At 34.7% G+C, this 19526-nt stretch overlaps 3 protein-coding genes across 3 annotated transcripts; 2 read left to right on the top strand and 1 right to left on the bottom strand.

Moving 5' to 3' along the window:
- Positions 1-1838: 1838 nt before the first annotated feature.
- Positions 1839-3875, bottom strand: LOC111997094 (peroxidase N1-like). Its single transcript, XM_065775222.1, has 2 exons — positions 3864-3875; positions 1839-2261 (listed from the first exon to the last, which is right to left on the bottom strand). The coding sequence occupies exons 1-2, from the start codon at positions 3873-3875 to the stop codon at positions 1839-1841; spliced, it is 435 nt and encodes a 144-aa protein (XP_065631294.1).
- Positions 3876-7188: 3313 nt separating this feature from the next.
- LOC111999599 (cationic peroxidase 2) lies at positions 7189-8731 on the top strand. Its single transcript, XM_065775208.1, has 3 exons — positions 7189-7732; positions 8032-8194; positions 8303-8731. Exons 1-3 carry the CDS (start codon positions 7331-7333, stop codon positions 8722-8724), a joined length of 987 nt encoding a protein of 328 aa, XP_065631280.1. The 5' UTR covers positions 7189-7330; the 3' UTR covers positions 8725-8731.
- A 2139-nt stretch (positions 8732-10870) lies between these two features.
- Positions 10871-12190, top strand: LOC111999598 (peroxidase N1). Its single transcript, XM_065775207.1, is given in 3 exon segments — positions 10871-11303; positions 11306-11416; positions 11528-12190. Coding segments are annotated over 3 exon segments (831 nt in total). The 5' UTR covers positions 10871-11005; the 3' UTR covers positions 11950-12190.
- Positions 12191-19526: the final 7336 nt, after the last annotated feature.

Below are 19526 nucleotides of genomic sequence, written 5' to 3'. Positions count from 1 at the left end.
AAATGACCTATTTTTGGTCATGTTTGAGATTCTGGGGTATTTTAGGAATTTTTGAGGCTTTATGTGTATTTAGTTCAGTCTAGAGGTTCCAGAAGTATTTTTGTAATTTTATAATTCTTGGTGGTATTTTGAATATTCTAAAGGAATTTTGTTCATTTGGAGGCTTTAGGGAGTATTTTTGTCATTTTAGAGTTTCTTTTAACATTTTAGTCATTTTGGGTTTTTTAGAGTGTTTTGGTCATTTTAGAGGAATTTGATGTGGATAGTGTGAACTGTGAAAAGCTATGGCGAAAAATGTTCTACTTAAAAATTTACAACCCTCGTACCTACACTGCCTGATCAACCAAAAATTTTTTCGGTTTGGCTACAGATGAACACCACTCCAGCACTTAGATTAAAACACACACACACACACAAAACTCTGCCCAGTAATTTTAAATAATTAAATATAGAGACTTCAGATATACATATCAGATATACAATGAATTTAAATATTTAAATATTTAGATGACATCTAACTTTGAATTTTCAGATTACACATTTGTGTGAGATCTCCATGAAATAAAGATTGGCTTGACTGATATTTAGATCTTCTGATGAGGTTTAAACTCCTTTGGTGTGATCTTGTGTTTCAGCTATAGCCAGAAGAGAAGATAAGGATAAGCTTGTCTCAATACACTGAAACAAATATATCCTCAATTGATTTGAATTTCTAAAAAGTCAATCTTTTCGAGGAAGGTTATTAATTGTTAAATACACAATCGAGTGGAAAGACTGAATAAAAGCAAATATATTGAACGTTAATATAGTATGAATTTTGGTAACCATTCAATTGCGCATGAGAAGACGATAACTATATTAATTACGAAACTTAATTTAACATCTTCCCAACTTTTTTGAAGAAAAATTCTGTCCATGTTGAAAAAAAAATTTAAGTATAACATGTTCTTTTTTTTGAGATAAGTATAACATGTTCTAATCCTTAAATGAATGGTTTAAAATATATTTTTCTTCGTTGAAAGCATCAACAATGGCTAGATAACGCCTTCAAAACCTAAATTGTCATGATGGCGTTTGGTTTGTTTTCTTGCGGTGTTAGTTTAATTATTTTAGGGGGGAAAAAATTAACTGGAAGACTATTTTAATTGGAGATAAAGGGTGGAAGAAACAATGAAGCGATGATATGAACAAGAAATCTTTAATGGCTTATAGGCATGATAAAATTGCTATCTTTAGAAAAATTTGCTACAACACAAATATGTTATAGCAAATTTGTTCCCAATATACATTAGGGCCTGTTTGGTTGGAGTGATTATTGGATGAATAGAAAATTTGGGAGAGAAAAGTGGAGAAAAAATGAGAGTCGAAAGTGTTTACTTGAAGGGGGGAATGGGGAAGAAAATGGTAGGGTTGAGGAGTTTTCTTATTGAGTCCATCAAAAATCAATTTCCCCAAATTAAGCAAAACATAAGAGTGATTTTGCTTGAGTCTTCTCATTTACTTTTTTGCCATAAATTGCAATGACATCTCTCTTTGATTTTTTTTGTCCTTTTCATATTTTTCTTTCTTTCATACTACTAGTGCTATGTTCTTTAATAGAACAATATAATATGTGTAATGTGTTAATTTTTATAAGATGTGATTTTAGTAATTTTAATTGATAATAAGTAATATTTTCCTTATTTAATGTAATAAAGACATAAGAGTAATTAATTTATATAAATTACATTTTTCATCCTCTCACTTTTTTCTTTAACCAAACAAAAGAGTTTTTTATCACTCNTTTTTTTTTTTTTTTGAGTTTAATTGTTGTTATTCTTTTTCTAGAGCCCTTACGATTAGTTGATCACAGAACAAACTTTGCGAATTTCCCCTTCAGTACCAGACTTGACGCCAATGTTGCTCATCTTCACCATGGACCTTCCAAACTCTACATAGTAGCTCAACCCAAGCAAGCCTCTGATGCCCAAGAAGCTCTGAACTAAAGTATTTGTGGAGGCATCAGTCCATATTAATTTCTGATCAGACTCTAGTACTCCTCGACCGTTCTTCAAGTTTGGGAAGAAAGACCCATCGAATCTGTTTTCGCTTCCAGTGTCTAGTCCAACACGCCTTGTGGCATCACCATTTTGTGGGCAGAGTGCTTGTAATTGAGGGAGGAAACTTGGGTTGATGCTAGGATCGGCACCATTTCCAGTTGTAGTGAAGTTTACAGTCTGTACATGAAGAACTGGCAAGCTGAAGTACCAATGGTGTGCCACCTAGTCATGACATAAATGAATAATAGACTTAGTTGAAATGTAGATTTAACCAAGTTAAACACATACTTGAAAAGAGTTATTGAATGATTTTATGCATATTGATGCTTACCAACAAGGGCTCAATTACAAGCACTCTGCCCACAAAATGGTGATGCCACAAGGCGTGTTGGACTAGACACTGGAAGCGAAAACAGATTCGATGGGTCTTTCTTCCCAAACTTGAAGAACGGTCGAGGAGTACTAGAGTCTGATCAGAAATTAATATGGACTGATGCCTCCACAAATACTTTAGTTCAGAGCTTCTTGGGCATCAGAGGCTTGCTTGGGTTGAGCTACTATGTAGAGTTTGGAAGGTCCATGGTGAAGATGAGCAACATTGGCGTCAAGTCTGGTACTGAAGGGGAAATTCGCAAAGTGTGTTCTGTGATCAACTAATCGTAAGGGCTCTAGAAAAAGAATAACAACAATTAAACTCAAAAAAAAAAAAAAAAAATGTAAATGTACTCACTTTGTTCTTGAATTTAATTTCCTTGTTGGTGTAAGTTAATTTTAAGGTGATGAAAAACCGTATGTAATCAATATTTCTTTATTTTTATTGGAATAACGATACATATATTGATTGTACAATGAAAGTGATATCAAGCACACTAGCTAACAGCCATATTAAGGCAGGTTGTCTTTAACCAATCTTCAAATAATATTGACCGTTATGCATGGTGGACCACGTAGGCTGACCTATCATAGGATGTATTCAAACGTAGAGCGGAGTTTCACATACGACATTAATCTTTGGAAACAATGACTTTTAAAATATATATATGAATTGATAAATAAATAAAAAAGATCATAGAATTTAAAAAATAAAAATAAAAAATTCTAATAACATGGTGGGACTATATATATAGATGCTTAGTTGAATTTTTTTTTTTTTTTTTAATATGCTTGTACTCCCTGGCCCTGCCCCCTTAACTTGAAATCCAGAGTCTGGTAGTTCTAAATGTTCCATAACATGTCCTTGTTGATATCCACTGGGCTAGAAGATTTTATTAGTCAAGGGTGGACATTAAATATATTTATATACAATTAAGACTAGAATTATTAAAAATTATTTATAATATCACTATGGCTCGACCTCGGTTGAATCTCGATCTGACTTTAAAAACCTGAAACCTCTCATTTTTCAGTTCTTTAAACGTGCTGGGTTTCAAAACCAAACTAACATAACCAAAGAAGTTAGGTTTTAAAAGTGTACATAGCATAATAGCAATTAGTCAATGTTCAAGCCCCCTTTTTTTGTAGGCTTCAAGACAGTAAATCACAAAGGCCAGTGCGTGGAATGATGGGATCTTGATAATATTTTTCTTCCTATGATCTCGCTTAGTTCAAACCCTCATCAACCAATAGACCACATCAGATCACCACATGCATAATAATGGAATCCTGGTGATTGTTAGGAATGACCCCCAAATTTTGGCTACATTGGATGGTGTTGATATTTTGAGTTTGTCTTGACACTAGCCCTTCGCCAGTTCATAAGCTTTTTAAAATAGTTTTGAAACTAAAACTATTTTGTTTGTATCTCTAAATCCATTGATATCTTACCTTATGTACCATTCTTGATGCATGTTTGATATCATGAGACAAAATTTGAAAAATATGCAAGTATTCAGTTTATATTGCATTCCATAACATTACCACAAAATTAAAATTAAAAAAAAAAAAAAAAATTTGTTGACTCACTACGATTGGGTGTCGTAGAGTGCCTAAGGTATGCCTTGATTTAATAAAGTAGTAAAACGTGAATAAGTCATAGATTACCGATCAGTAGATTCATGGTAGAAATTCCTCTACAACATTTTATTACAATTTTTTGGCTAATCCCAAATTCCCAATAGAGATTTAATGGTATATATTTTCTTTTGATGATAGACGGGAGGATTAGAATATGATGACTATTGCTTTATAATTAGTTATTTTTGCATTAAGTGCTACTTCATCAATATTACTTGTCAGTGTACCTATAGTATTTGCTTTTCTTAATGGCAGATTGAATAACAAAAATGTTGTAGGCGTAACCAAACCCCCAAATATGTGTTTTTGGTTTGAGACATGGTTTGACCTAGTTTAAGTGGGAGGAACTAAACTTAGGAGAAACCAATTCTTAAATTTAGGAAATTATTAACACCTTGAGAAATTCCAATGTTTGGTGCAAGCAAATATTATGAAAGAGACCACCAACTCAAGTCCTTATGGCCTCCAAACTTTTTTTCTCTTGTCTTAAAGCTTTTGTTAAATTAGAGCGATATCCAACCTTCTTGCATTTCTATCTTGCGTTAACCTCCAAACTTGTTAGGAGGAAGTCAAATTTATTTAGGTAATCAAATTTATATATATATATATATATATATTGTTTCAAAACCAAACTAACATAACCAAAAAAAAAAAAAAAAAAAAAGAAGAAGAAGAAGTTAGGTTTTAAAAGTGTACATAGCATAATAGCAATTAGTCAATGTTCAAGCCCCCTTTTTTTGTAGGCTTCAAGACAGTAAATCACAAAGGCCAGTACGTGGAATGATGGGATCTTGATAATATTTTTCTTCCTATGATCTCACTTAGTTCAAACCCTCATCAACCAATAGACCACATCAGATCACCACATGCATAATAATGGAATCCTGGTGATTGTTAGGAATGACCCCCAAATCTTGGCTACATTGGATGGTGTTGATATTTTGAGTTTGTCTTGACACTAGCCCTTCGCCAGTTCATAAGCTTTTTAAAATAGTTTTAAAACTAAAACTATTTTGTTTGTATCTCTAAATCCATTGTTATCTTACCTTATGTACCATTCTTGATGCATGTTTGATATCATGCAAGAGACAAAATTTGAAAAATATGCAAGTATTCAGTTTATATTGCATTCCATAACATTACCACAAAATTAAAATAAAAATAAAAATAAAAATTGTTGACTCACTACGATTGGGTGTCGTAGAGTGCCTAAGGTTTGCCTTGATTTAATAAAGTAGTAAAACGTGAATAAGTCATAGATTACCGATCAGTAGATTCATGGTAGAAATTCCTCTACAACATTTTATTACAATTTTTTGGCTAATCCCAAATTCCCAATGGAGATTTAATGGTATATATTTTCTTTTGATGATAGACGGGAGGATTAGAATATGATGACTATTGCTTTATAATTAGTTATTTTTGCATTAAGTGCTACTTCATCAATATTACTTGTTAGTGTACCTATAGTATTTGCTTTTCTTAATGGCAGATTGAATAACAAAAATGTTGTAGGCGTAACCAAACCCCCAAATATGTGTTTTTGGTTTGAGACATGGTTTGACCTAGTTTAAGTGGGAGGAACTAAACTTAGGAGAAACCAATTCTTAAATTTAGGAAATTATTAACACCTTGAGAAATTCCAATGTTTGGTGCAAGCAAATATTATGAAAGAGACCACCAACTCAAGTCCTTATGGCCTCCAAACTTTTTTTCTATTGTCTTAAAGCTTTTGTTAAATTAGAGCGATATCCAACCTTCTTGCATTTCTATCTTGCGTTAACCTCCAAACTTGTTAGGAGGAAGTCAAATTTATTTAGGTAATCAAATTTATATATATATATATATATATATGCAAAGCAAATTCCCACTGGTAAGATCTCTTCTTAGAGGTTACTAAAGTCCATTAGATAATTTAAATACTATATGAGTCCAAGTTTTAGGGTAGAAACTACTGAATTAGTCATTATTTCTATAATATATTTAACGTGTAAGCCCTTTTTGGAAAAGGTGAATTTTAGAAATTCCAATCAATTGAATATAGTATATTCTTCGAATTTGCATTTCATTGAAGGGGAAAATACAAACGTTAATATATGTTTAGATCCATTATATATTTTACTAAGTATTTGAAATTAATGTCACTACTAAAAACACAAACTATAGCCACATTTTTAAATGCGGCTGTAACTTCTAAAAACGTGGCTATAGGTCCATTATGTCTATAGCCGTATTTTTTATAACCGCATTTTAAAGTGTGGTCTAAAAACTATGACAATAGACTAACAGGTTTCCTGATGGACTTTATAGTTACATTTCAAAAATGTGGCTATAGGTTTTTTTTTTTTTTTTTTATTTATTAATTCTAGAAGAACCTATAGTCGTGTTTTTAAACACTTAGAAATGCAGCTATAGGTTAGCTATAGCCGCATTTATTAAACGCAGGTTTAGGTCCTCTTTTAAAAAATAGAAACAAAAAATTTAGTTCGACCTATAACCATGCTTTTTGAACGCGGCAATAGGACTTATTTAAAAAAACATGGCTACAAACACTTAGAAATATGGTTATAGACTTAATTTATAGTCGCGTTTTAAGTCAATGGTAAGAAATATGGCTATAAGGTAGCTATAGTCCGCATTTTTTTGTAGTGTGTAGCTATTGAATTCCAAGACACCAACCAATTAAGTTCCAATGGGACGTAAAACAATTGGGGCTGCGACTTTGGCGTATTACTATTATCGGAATCCTTGTTGTCTTTTTCTTCATATCAATTAATGGTTGACACTTTACAATCCAGTTTATGCAAATTGTATTGGCTGTGAAAAACCAAATGCTTTGACAATTCTCTTTTTTATTTTATATTAATATTTTGGTGGTCAGACTTTGACAATTCCTTCACAAGGGCAATTTCTCACGCGGAATAGTCCCATGCAATGAATCATTACAAAACAAAGGTGAGCCCAGCTATTATTGCATGCCAACTAATTATATATTCTCCGAATTTACCTTGCTGTCCCTCTTTCAAAATTCAACTATTCTAGCTATGACCAGCAGACTTTTCTTACTCTTTCTCCCAGTGTTGACCTCAAATGATCCTATAAATATATTAATTGGTCTTATTCCCTTCCCACAAAACCACAAGCCAAATCAAAAGCTTAGAGCTACTTCAATTCGTAAACTTGTACCACATACGTGAAATTACACAACTCCAATTTTAGCAAAGCTAAAAGCTTAATTAACACACTCTCTTCCTGGTCCTTATCCTTTAAGTAAATTAATGGAGAGTGCACGTTTGATCCAAACATCCCTTTTGGTGTTTCTCTTGCTCGCAGTGAGTGTTTCTTATGTGCATTGCCAAGCCACACGTGTTGGGTTCTACTCCAAAACATGCCCTCGAGCTGAATCTATTGTTCGCTCAACCGTTCAAACACATTTCCGATCTAATCCCACTGTGGCTCCTGGATTGTTAAGGATGCACTTTCATGATTGCTTTGTGCAGGGTTGCGATGCTTCTGTTCTTATTGATGGGCCTAACACTGAGAAAACAGCCGGACCTAACCTTGGTTTGAGAGGATATGAAGTTATTGATGATGCTAAGACTCAGCTTGAAGCTGCATGTCCTGGCGTTGTTTCTTGTGCTGATATTCTTGCCCTTGCTGCCCGTGATTCAGTTGTTTTGGTACTTAATCTACCTCAGGATTTTATGAATCATATTACTACTTTACTATATATATTTTACATGCTTTTACGTGTAATTAATCATATTTTGCATTTTTCTTGTAGACCAATGGACCAAATTGGCAGGTGCCAACCGGACGCAGAGATGGTCGGGTATCATTGGCCTCTGATACTACCAATTTGCCTGGCTTTACAGACTCCATTGACGTGCAAAAGCAAAAGTTTTCAGCTAAGGGTCTAAACGCTCAATTTTTACATGCTTTTACGTGTAATTAATCATATTTTGCATTTTTCTTGTAGACCAATGGACCAAATTGGCAGGTGCCAACCGGACGCAGAGATGGTCGGGTATCATTGGCCTCTGATACTACCAATTTGCCTGGCTTTACAGACTCCATTGACGTGCAAAAGCAAAAGTTTTCAGCTAAGGGTCTAAACGCTCAAGATCTTGTTACCCTTGTTGGTAAGCAACAATGCATAAAATCATTCAATAAGTCATTTTCAAGAATGTGTTTAACTTGGTTAATTTTACATTTCAACTAAGTCTATTGTTCATTTATGTCATGACTAGGCGGCCACACCATTGGTACTTCAGCTTGCCAGTTCTTCAGGTACAGACTGTATAACTTCACTACAACTGGAAATGGTGCCGATCCTAGCATCAACCCAAGTTTCCTCCCTCAATTACAAGCACTCTGCCCACAAAATGGTGATGCCACAAGGCGTGTTGGACTAGACACGGGTAGCGAAAACAGATTCGATGCGTCTTTCTTCTCAAACTTGAGGAACGGTCGAGGAGTACTCGAGTCTGACCAGAAATTATGGACTGATGCGTCCACAAAAACTTTAGTTCAGCGCTTCTTAGGTATCAGAGGCTTGCTTGGGTTAAGCTTCAATGTGGAGTTTGGAAGGTCCATGGTGAAGATGAGCAACATTGGTGTCAAGTCTGGTACTGAAGGGGAAATTCGCAAAGTGTGTTCTGCGATTAACTGATCATAAAGGCTCCAGAAAAAGGATAACAACAATTAAACCCAAAAAAAAAAAACAAAAAATGTAAATGTACTCACTTTGTTCTTGAATTTAATTTCCTTGTTGGTTTAAGTTAATTATGAAGTGAAGAAAAACCGTATGTACTAAATATTTCTTTATTTATTGGCGTAAGCCAATTGATCCAAGTTCAATCTTCAAAGGGTTTTGCATTTTAATAACAATGAAAGTGACATCAAGCACTCTAGCTAACAGCCGTATTAATTAATGCAAGTTCTCTATGACAAATCTTCAAATAATATTGACTGTTATGCATGGTGGACCACGTAGGCTGACCTATCATTGCATGTAATCAACGTAGAGCGGAGTTTCACATACGACATTAATCTTTGGAAACGATGACATTTTAAAATATATATTAATTAATAAATAAATAAACCAAATCATAGAATTTGTATAAATAAAAAATAATTAATTTAAAAAAATATATGTTTAATATTAGGATGAAATTTTATAATAAAATGGTGGGTTCTATTTGTTGGGGAAAAATCCTAATCCCCTCAATATCTATGTGTGAATTAAAATATATATATATAACTACCAAGTAATAATAATATTATGGAAACAAAAAAATTCCAACAAACACTACATAAACACAACCATACAAGAATACCAAATCTTACATAAAAAACCCTCTAGTATAAAGAGAAAAATCACAAGGCAACTTCGAAAAATATCTACTATGAAATAAAAATTACAACTATCAAGTTTATGTTAAACTTGAATACACAATAAATTAGATATACAACAAATAAATCTCAATAAGTAAATACAATCTCACCACAAAGCCATTAGCAAAAAAAAAATTTTGAATACTCCAACTCTCCATGGCATGATTATAGACTGGAGGATAAGAATGATGAATATTGCTTTATAATTGGTTATTTTGGCATTAATTGCTACTTCATCAATATTACTTATTAGTGTACCCATAGTATTTGCTTTTCTCGATGGCTGATTGAATAACAAAAATGTTGTGGGTGTAAACAAACCCCCAAATATGTGAGTTTGGTTTGAGACATGGTTTGACCTAGTTTAAGTGAGAGGAACTAAACTTAGGAGAAACCAATTCTTAAATTTAGGTAATTATTCACATTATGAAATTCCAATGTTTGGTGCAAGCAAATATTTAGAATGAGACCACCAACTCAAGTAGTCGAAACAACATATGCGTAGGTTGAGCAATACACACACCACTAAGAGAGACCACCAACTAACCACACACTTGTCACCATTCCCCATGAGTAAATTAAGATAGGCCAACTCTGTTAAGCGATAACTGATGTGGGTCGATCCCATGAATAGGCCCGATAATTCGCTACTAATTTTGGAGATTAGAGTGAAAAGAAGAGTAGTCACCTGATTATATGTTCATAATCCAATTTTAACCGCATAGCAAAGTTCCAATACTTAACTAGACTTAGGTCTAGAATTAAGGTACAAGTTTAGGAAAGTCCTAGGCACCCAAGCATGTCTGATCAAAGGGATCAGCCTCCTCTAGTACCCTTAAAAAATTATAGATAAGGAAAATATTAGGGTGTATTTCCATTCTAATCATATATTTCACAAAGTACTTGAAATGAATGCGGCTGTTGAATTCCATGACACCAACCAAGTTCCTATGAATTTGAACAAATGGAATGTAAAACAATTGGGGCTACGACTTTGGCGAATCACTATTATCGGAATCTTGTTGTCTTTTTCTTTTATCATTGGCTGACATTTAACAATCCAGTTTATGCAAACTGTATTGGCGGTGTAAAACCAAAAAAGAAATAATGCTTTGACAATTCCCTTTTTTATTTTGTATTATTATTTTGTTGGTTTGACTTTTGACAATTCCTTCACGAGGGCAATTTCTCACGCGGAATAGTCCCATGCAATTTGTACGAGTCACCACAAAACAGAGTTAAGCCCAGCTTTTATTGCATGCCACCGACTAATTATATATTCTCCGAATTCACTTTGCTTTCCCTCTTTCGAAGTTCTACAGTTCTAGCTATGACCAGCAGACTTTTCTTACTCTTTCTCCTAGTTTGACCTCAGATGATCTTATAAATATATTAATTGGTCTCATTCCCTTCCCACAAAACCACAAGCCAAATAAAAAGCTTAGAGCTACTTCAATTCGTAAACTTGTACTACATACTTGAAATTACACAACTCCAATTTAGCAAAACCTAGCTAAGCTTTAACACACCCTCTTCCTTATCCTATTAGTGCATTAATGGAGAGCTCGCGTTTGATCCAAACATCCCATATGGTGTTTCTCTTACTCGCATTGAGTGTTTCTTATGTGCATTGCCAAGCCACACGTGTTGGGTTCTACTCCAAAACATGCCCTCGAGCTGAATCTATTGTTCGCTCAACCGTGCAAACTCATTTCCAATCTAATCCCACTGTGGCTCCTGGATTGTTAAGGATGCACTTTCATGACTGTTTTGTGCAGGGTTGCGATGCCTCTGTACTTATTGATGGGCCTAACACTGAGAAAACAGCCCTACCTAACCTTGGTTTGAGAGGGTATGATTGGCTTCTGATACTTCCAATTTGCCCGGCTTTACAGACTCTATTGATGTTCAAAAGCAAAAGTTTTCAGATAAGGGTCTAAATGCACAAGATCTTGTCACCCTTGTTGGTAAGCATCAACGCATAAGATCATTCAATAACTCTTTTTCTCAAGTATGTGTTTTAACTTCGTTAATTGTACATTTCAACTAAGTCTATTATTCATTTATGTCATGACTAGGTGGCCACACCATTGGTACTTCAGCTTGCCAGTTCTTCAGGTACAGACTGTATAACTTCACCACAACTGGAAATGGTGCCGATCCTAGCATCAACCCAAGTTTCCTCCCTCAATTACAAGCACTCTGCCCACAAAATGGTGATACCACAAGGCGTGTTGAATTAGACACAGGTAGCCAAAACCGATTTGATGCATCTTTCTTCTCGAACTTGAGGAGCGGTCGAGGAGTACTGGAGTCAGATCAGATGTTGTGGACTGATTCCTCCACCAAAACTTTAGTTCAGCGCTTCTTAGGCGTCAGAGGCTTGCTAGGGTTAAGCTTCAATGTGGAGTTTGGAAGGTCCATGGTGAAGATGAGCAACATTGGCGTCAAGTCTGGTACTGAAGGTGAAATTCGCAAAGTGTGTTCTGCGATCAACTGATTATAGGGCCTTCAAGTCCAAGCTCAGCCACGACACAAAGGATGATAACAATTAAACCAAAAAAAAATGTACTCATTTTGTTCTTTGAATTTAATTTCCTTGTTGGTGTAAGCTAATTATAAGGAGGAAAAAAAAAACTGTACGTACTCAATCTTCATTATTTATTGGCGTAAGCCAATTGATCGAGTGTCAATCTTCAAAGAGATTTGCATTTTAGTAACAAAATATATTGATTGTACAATGAAATAAATATCAAGCATACTAGCTAATGGCCGTATGAAATGCAAATATACATACAGGAATTTTTCTTTATCCAATCTCCAATAAGATTGACTTTTATGCATGGAGAAGCACATGGGCTGATTATAGAATGAGGTCAAATTAGAGAATATATATACTTTCACAAATCACGTTAATATTTGGAAACACTGACTTCTAAAATATTCATATACCATATATCATTGCAAAAGCCTAATCAACAATTCCATCCCACTACTCATGTGTCATTTACAACAAGGGATGGACGCAAAATTTCAAGCTGGGGGTAGGAGATAAGCGAAAGAAAAAAAAAATTCAAACACACATCTATATAGTCACTAGCGAAGTAAGGAAATTTTCTTACGAGGAGCAAGTTAGTTATGCCTATATTGTATTAATAGGTTAAGCCTACGTTGGCTCAAAATGCAAAAAACTCAAGTTAATTTGGCCCAAATTGTGGCCAAAATTAAATTACTTTATTTCACAAAATAACTTTAAGTAAACTTGTGCCCACATTTTTTTCACTGTACTAAATTATTTGTACTTAGGTTAATAGGTTTGAACTTACTTTTTTACATTTTAGAGCTTTTTTAAGGAGTTACAACTAATGTGTCAGCATTTAAGATAAAAAATTGATTAATAGGTATGAAATTTTGAAGATTTATACAATCATTTTTGTTAAAAAAAAAGTGTGAACAATGAAGTGCAAATGACTATTTAAGTGCAATTAGATCAAATCAAACAATTAAACAATTATTTGTCCTCCTACTATTATCAAATATAAATAGATAATCTAATATAAACGACATTATTATATATTATATTATTATTATTATTATTATTATAAATAGATTTATACCATTTTTTTTTTAAGGTTTTCATGGGTTTTTGAAAACTCCTGGGGTGGCTAGCTGGCTGGGGGGGCCTGAGCTAAAAACCAAGGGGCCCAAGCATTTTTTTTAAAAAATTTTTACGTACTAAAAAAAAAATTTTTGGACCCGGGGGGGCCCAGGCCCCCTTTGCCCCCCACCTGGGTCCGTCCCATTTAATACAACTTTATGCTAAAAAAACACTTAAACTACACCATATCGGTATTTGTTTAGTTTTAATCAGTTACTTTGCACCGTTTCACTAACAATAATAAATAAAATGGATTGCAAGAAGTGAAAAACAGACTGGGACAGAGTTCGTTCAATAAATCACAAAAATGGGAGAGAAAAATCTGAGAAATATGTCCAACAATTGTAGCTATATATATACTTGCCAAAGTCCAAGCCTCTATCGCCATTAGACTACCGTACTTTCCAGTTTCCATCGGTATATATAGTCTTTATTTTTTCATTCTTTAAATTTGAGGTCAAATATGATTTAGGTTTGGGCATTTTGATTGGATTGGATTGGATTGCATTCTAGTATTTGGCTTAAATTCAGTTTAGCTTAAGGAATTTGAGTTAAAATGGTTTATAATATTCGTTATTATATGTGTTAAATTTGGTTTTTCTTTTGAATATTTGGGTCAAATTTGTTTTGAGTATGTGTCTACACTCTAGAGAGAAATCTTTGAAGATCTTCCTAGATGGTGCTGAATTGCATGTTGCCAAAAAATAAAGCTTTGTCGTTTCATTTATGCTGTTTTTTTTTTTTTTTTGGAAACATTTTTCTCCTCTTTTATATTCTTTAAGAATAAAGTTTTTCCCAGGTTATGATATAAAGGCCATATAGTTCACAAATCACAGTACAATATAAAGGCTGTATAGTTCACAAATTACAGTACGTGATTGGATGAATTTTATTTTTAAATGTATTTCTTTGCTACACACACTTTGTAATGTTAGGGAATGATACGGTCTTTCTTTCTTTTCTTTTTTTTTTCTTTTCTTTTTTAAGAATACTAAGTATTTTTAACAAACAAACGAGGAGAATAGAAAAAGTTTTAAAGAAACTGACAGTAATACATATCTAAAAGTGTCTAACTCTTAAACGGTCATGTTTGATTAATAAAGCAAATATTGCTAAACTTTGCAAGACTGCCCATTCCAAATGCAAGACCTGGATTTTCTTTACCATTATAGCCAAAATAAAAAATAAAAAAAAAACCCCTTGGTTCCCTACCATGATCTTTGTAAGTGGCATATCAACCAAACTCATGAATTTCATTCTGAGAGTTCAAAATGTGTATAAAACACCCTTGAACGTTTGGACTCCAAATTATAAAATATCAATTCAAACTTATAATCAAACAGTTAATGTGCGAAACATAAATATAAGCCAATCACAGAATTGATAACTAATCTAAGCCAAATATAAACACATCCACAGCAGTAAATATAAGGCAAAGATAAAGAAAGGAAGATGCAAACACACGAACAACACGCGATGTGTTATCGAAGAGGAAACCGAAACCCTCGGCGTAAAACCTCTCCGCCGCCCTCTAAGCGGTAAACAATTCACTAAAAAATATAGTTGGGATACATGAACAGCAGATGACCCTCCAAGCCTAATCTACCCAAGTACCTAAGCCCTTCAAACTTCTTGCTCCAACGAGGTTACGCCGAACCTATTTCTGCTTTAGCTTCCCGGATTCCACTACTATACCATAGCATCAACTAATGTATATTGGTTCCTTCCAAACTGCTTCCCTTAACACCAAATGAACATTCTCACAGACGTGGGTGTGGTGAGATAAGGATTTGGTCAATGGCCTCTCGAGGATGTAACAATGGAGAGGAAGAGAGTAGAGGAATTTGTTGAGTCTCTAAGGTAAAGATTGGGAATGAGACAATCTTATTTTTCTCTAGGATTTCTCTCACAAAAATTCTCTCTGGAAGCTCTCTTAAAATCGTGGGTATAAGGGTTTATATATAGTAAGGTGAGAAAGGAATACGAAGAGACAGTTTTTGCCAAACAGGGTAAATTGGTGCCTTGGTCTCGCGGGTTATCTATAAGTCGCGAGTTCAAGTCGCGGTGTAACGGCCTGGCCAGCCTGAGACTTTTGTCCTGTAGTGCGACAGCTGGCGCGACCCTTCAGTTTCCCTGTGTGCATCTCACGTGCCTGCATTTGGCGGCTTGTAGCCGCGAGCTACCCGAAAGTCCTAGCCGCGAAGCTCTGCTTTTTTGCACATACTTGAGCTTTTCTTCACATCTTCTCACACACTACTCTTACAATAATCTCACCTAAATACAGGGTTACTAAGTGCTAAATTACAAGTAAATTGGCACGGAATAAAGCCAACAAGATGGTTGATAAATTTCAACCTTACAATCTCCCCCTTTTTCTATTCCATGACAAAACCCTAAAATAAACTCTAGACTTAACGCGTGAGTTGGAAACAGTTGGAAAACTCACTCACACCTAACTCTAGAATCTGTGAAGCTTTTGAACCATAAGAATAAGTATCTCCTGAAGCACAACAACACAATAAGTTCATTGTATATAGAAACTTGTAATGCATATGGAGCAAGCACAATGTGATCATGCACAATGGAGTAAAGCAATAAACCATGGCAAGATCAAAACATGCAATCACTATAACCAAGTGATCACAATGCTCATTCACACTTGGAATGAACATTCGGACATTCAAGTTGACAAATACAAGGTAAATCACTTGAATGACTAACATTCAACCAATGCACAATACATAAAATATGTGCATCTAGGAAAAATCCTACACGTGCACAAGAGTGACAGTACTTCACAAAGAATGCATAGCATTAGGTTAGAAGTACTGATTTAACAAAGTACAAAGGCTGCATAAAGTATGGCACAAACCACAAAGGTCTACAAGAGTGCATGAAACCAAACCCTTAAAACTTACATAAGCAACATGGGTACAAAACACATAAAAACATAACAGAACTTATGCAACTGAATAATATCAACAGTATAAACATAAACCAAACATTCAGGAGTTATGCGTATACACCACATAAACAACTCACACCACAGAGTTCTTAAAATAGTAAAAACAGCAAAAAAAAAAATTATCAAAGCTATGCTCAAAACATCAAGTTATAAAGAAATCTCCCCCTTTCGCTATGCTTTCTATTTCCCTGTCTATCTTCCCCTTTCTATGTGCATCTCCCCCTTTTTGTCAAGAATAGCTAAAAGCTATCATCAAGCTTCTGTTGTATAGCATCTAGCTGAGTCTCGATAGTTGTGAGTCGCATCTGAGTTTGATTGTGAAAGGAGTTAAAAAGCCATTCTAGATCAGAAATCCGATGAAACACATTCTCGATGAAGTAACTTTGCTTGGGCATTTGAAATCCAGGAGGAATAGACTGAGTCCCAGTTGGTTGAACAGGAGTAGCTGTAGTTAGAGCAGTTGAAGATGCATGTGTGGATGGCTCACTCTTAGGTTTCTTGGAGGAGTGGCTCTTGCTTGCATAGAGAGAGTACTAGGATATTGGTCGAGGACAGGGCAGGAGTCTCTCATCTGATGAAGGACTAACACCTTCACTAAGAACAATCTTCATGACTAGACTGCAAAAAGGAAGAATTGTTCGTGTTGCTGAACGGACCGATGTTTTCCCAATAGTTTGGAATATATGAGCACAGATGTCAATCGGTGCACCAGTAATGAGGTCACACAGGAATTTAGCCATTCCAAGATTGATGAAGGAAGTATTTGAAAGTGGGTAGAGATTGGAGAACATGATCAGCTTTAAAGTTGTCAATTTAGGTGAAAACAATGCAATGCTTATAGATGATCCTATGCTTCCCACTTCATGTTCATTCCCAAGAACATGGAGGATGTCTTGTGCCTGAAGTTCCCAGTCATCGTATGGAGTTCAATTCACATCTTTTGGTCTGGTGATGTGAAGAGCTTTAGCAATGTAATCTGCATTTATGGAAAATTATTTTCCTCGTACCCAGCATTTCAACTCGACTACTGTGTATTTGGCATTTGAAAAGAATTCCTTGACCAATTCTTCAAATGAATCCTCAAAATTTTCAAATAGATCAACCCAATCTCTTTCTTCAAAAATCTTAGGGATAAATGTTGCCCCTAGTGTGTCAAACTTGACAACTCTTTCCACAATGGGAGAGGATTCTTTGAAGATGTCTGTGTAGGTTTTTGAGTCAGTGGGAGTCCTAAATCTCTCAATGATAGGGTCCTTGGATGACTTAGACGATAATCGTGTCCGTTTAGCAACCGGAGTTGACAGTTCATTAGTTACAATGCCTTTTCCTCTGGATGAACAATGAGTTATCTGCAACAAAGTTGACACACAGAAAAGAACCAAAATACTGTACCACCAGAAGCAAACATCAGAGTGATTAGTTTCAGTGTGACAAGATATTTTACAAAATCAAAACAATCAATAACAACTTAGAGACAATAAGGAAATGTGAAACACAAAGACACAAATAACGAAAATGTCATGAACAAGATATGAATGGAGCAACACATTCATGAACCACATTAAAAAGCACAGTCTCTCAAAAGATAGAAACATGAACAACGCACTCATATAGTGAGAACAAAAGTAAGGGCAGGATAGGAACAACCAAACACAACGTACACAAACCCTCAAACAAAGTTCAAACCCATAAAATCTTCAACAAATCAGAACACTACACAAAGCCATTCTCAACATTTTAGGCAAACTCATGTTAGAACACAATATATTGCAGAACACAAATGCAACATTCAAATCAAGAAACTAAAGGTCAAAACAGTAAGAATGAAGCAAAGGAAGTAAACCACATACCTTTTTCTTGGTGTCTGATGAAGACATGATGCAAAAATTGAATCTTTTCTAGTAAGACTCGAAGTGTTTGAGAGAGAGAAATGAAGAAGATAATGAACAGTCACTGATATTCGAGGGAAAACTGAAAAACAATTTTTAAAACTGTCCATAAAACGCAAAACACGCGTTTTTCGCAACTGGATCAAGTCGCTAGTAAGTCGCTAGGATAAGCCATGAACCACTATGAAGCATGATTTTTGAAAAATCTTCTAAGTGTTTTTCACGACTGGAAGGTCTACCTGCGAGGGAGTCGTAAGCTAAGCCGCGAAAATCTCTGAGTAACCTCACGATTGGACCCTCCACCTGCGAACAAGTCGCCAAACAGAGCCGCGAAAATTGCAAAAACCCAAATTTTGAAAATTTTTCTAAGTATTTTTCATGCCTAGGTTATTAACTCGCCAGTAAGCCGCGAAAAATCTCTGAGTGAGCTCGCGACAGGGGCTTGCGACTTGGCTAACCCGCGACTAAGTCACCAAAATAGGGCAATACTGTTTTTGAAGTTTTTGACATTTTTGTAAAAACAAAAGAACTTTCCAAAAACAATCTAAAACACTCAAAAATATTTTTGTGTTTGATCAACAAAGATTGAGTATGTGAAAAGCATATTTAATCAAGTACAATCACACAAATAAATATGGCATTCATTGAACATAGACTTGTGTGTTGTGTGTGGATATCAAACATGAGATAGTCCTTAATCTAATGTGAAGCTTCAATGATCAATTCAATCAAGGCATACACAACTAGCACTAGATAATGTGACCTATCTCAATTATAGAAACATGCATATATGACCTCCACAAGCACTTAATAACAATTCTTTGAAACTTTTCATTTGACTCCATATTCACATATCATTTGCATTTTTAAGCAAAGAAAATCTCATTTTGAGATAGATGTCTAAAATTTTTTATATTTCAATTGATGAGATAGCCTTTGGCTTTTTGGGCAACAAACATTTTATATTGGTCGCTTTGCCTTCTTCCTAGTCGAATACTAGTATGTGCAACAGGTTTTTGCAGCTCTATATCTCTTTTCATTTTGAGATTTACATTTAGAGAGCTCTTTTAAGCATAAAAATAAAAAGTGGGAAGATATATAGGCATGAGTCTATGCATATCTCAAGATCAACAAAACCATTCACTAATTATTCATGACAAGGTTGAAGATCTATTTACAACAGTCACATAGATTTCAGAATTTCTTCCATAATGATATGAGTGCATGAGAGACAAGCTAAGCTCGTTAACTGCATAAAGCCATTAGTACAAAGGTACAAGGCAAAACATGCTTTGAGACAAAACTCAACAAAGCCGATCAAACTTTTTGAATTTTCTACTTTTTATGTGTTTTTGGATTTTTGACACAAAAGCAATAAAAGGTTGATCAAAAGCATAACCAAAAAGTAAAAACATTTGAACCAAAGACAAAAACACACACAAAATAACAACTTAAAAGCTAGCAAGAAGCACACAACTAAGCATAATCACAAACATGGGAAGTATTGATGCATGGACATGTTGTAATGCTTATGCATGAGTACCTTTCGTCACCCACACGTCACG

Source organism: Quercus suber, unplaced genomic scaffold (genome assembly GCF_002906115.3).
Source record: "Quercus suber isolate HL8 unplaced genomic scaffold, Cork oak 2.0 scaffold_107, whole genome shotgun sequence".
NCBI classification, from domain to species: Eukaryota; Viridiplantae; Streptophyta; class Magnoliopsida; order Fagales; family Fagaceae; genus Quercus; species Quercus suber.
The sequence above is the reverse complement of the archived record's forward strand: the minus strand, read 5'-3'. Positions and strand labels throughout refer to the sequence as shown.

Coding starts and splice junctions, on each gene's coding strand:
- LOC111999599 (XM_065775208.1), top strand. CDS start 7,331: ATGGAGAGTGCACGTTTGATCCAAACATCCCTTTTGGTGTTTCTCTTG. Junction 7,733..8,031: donor CCCGTGATTCAGTTGTTTTG/GTACTTAATCTA, acceptor TTTTTCTTGTAG/ACCAATGGACCAAATTGGCA. Junction 8,195..8,302: donor AGATCTTGTTACCCTTGTTG/GTAAGCAACAAT, acceptor TGTCATGACTAG/GCGGCCACACCATTGGTACT.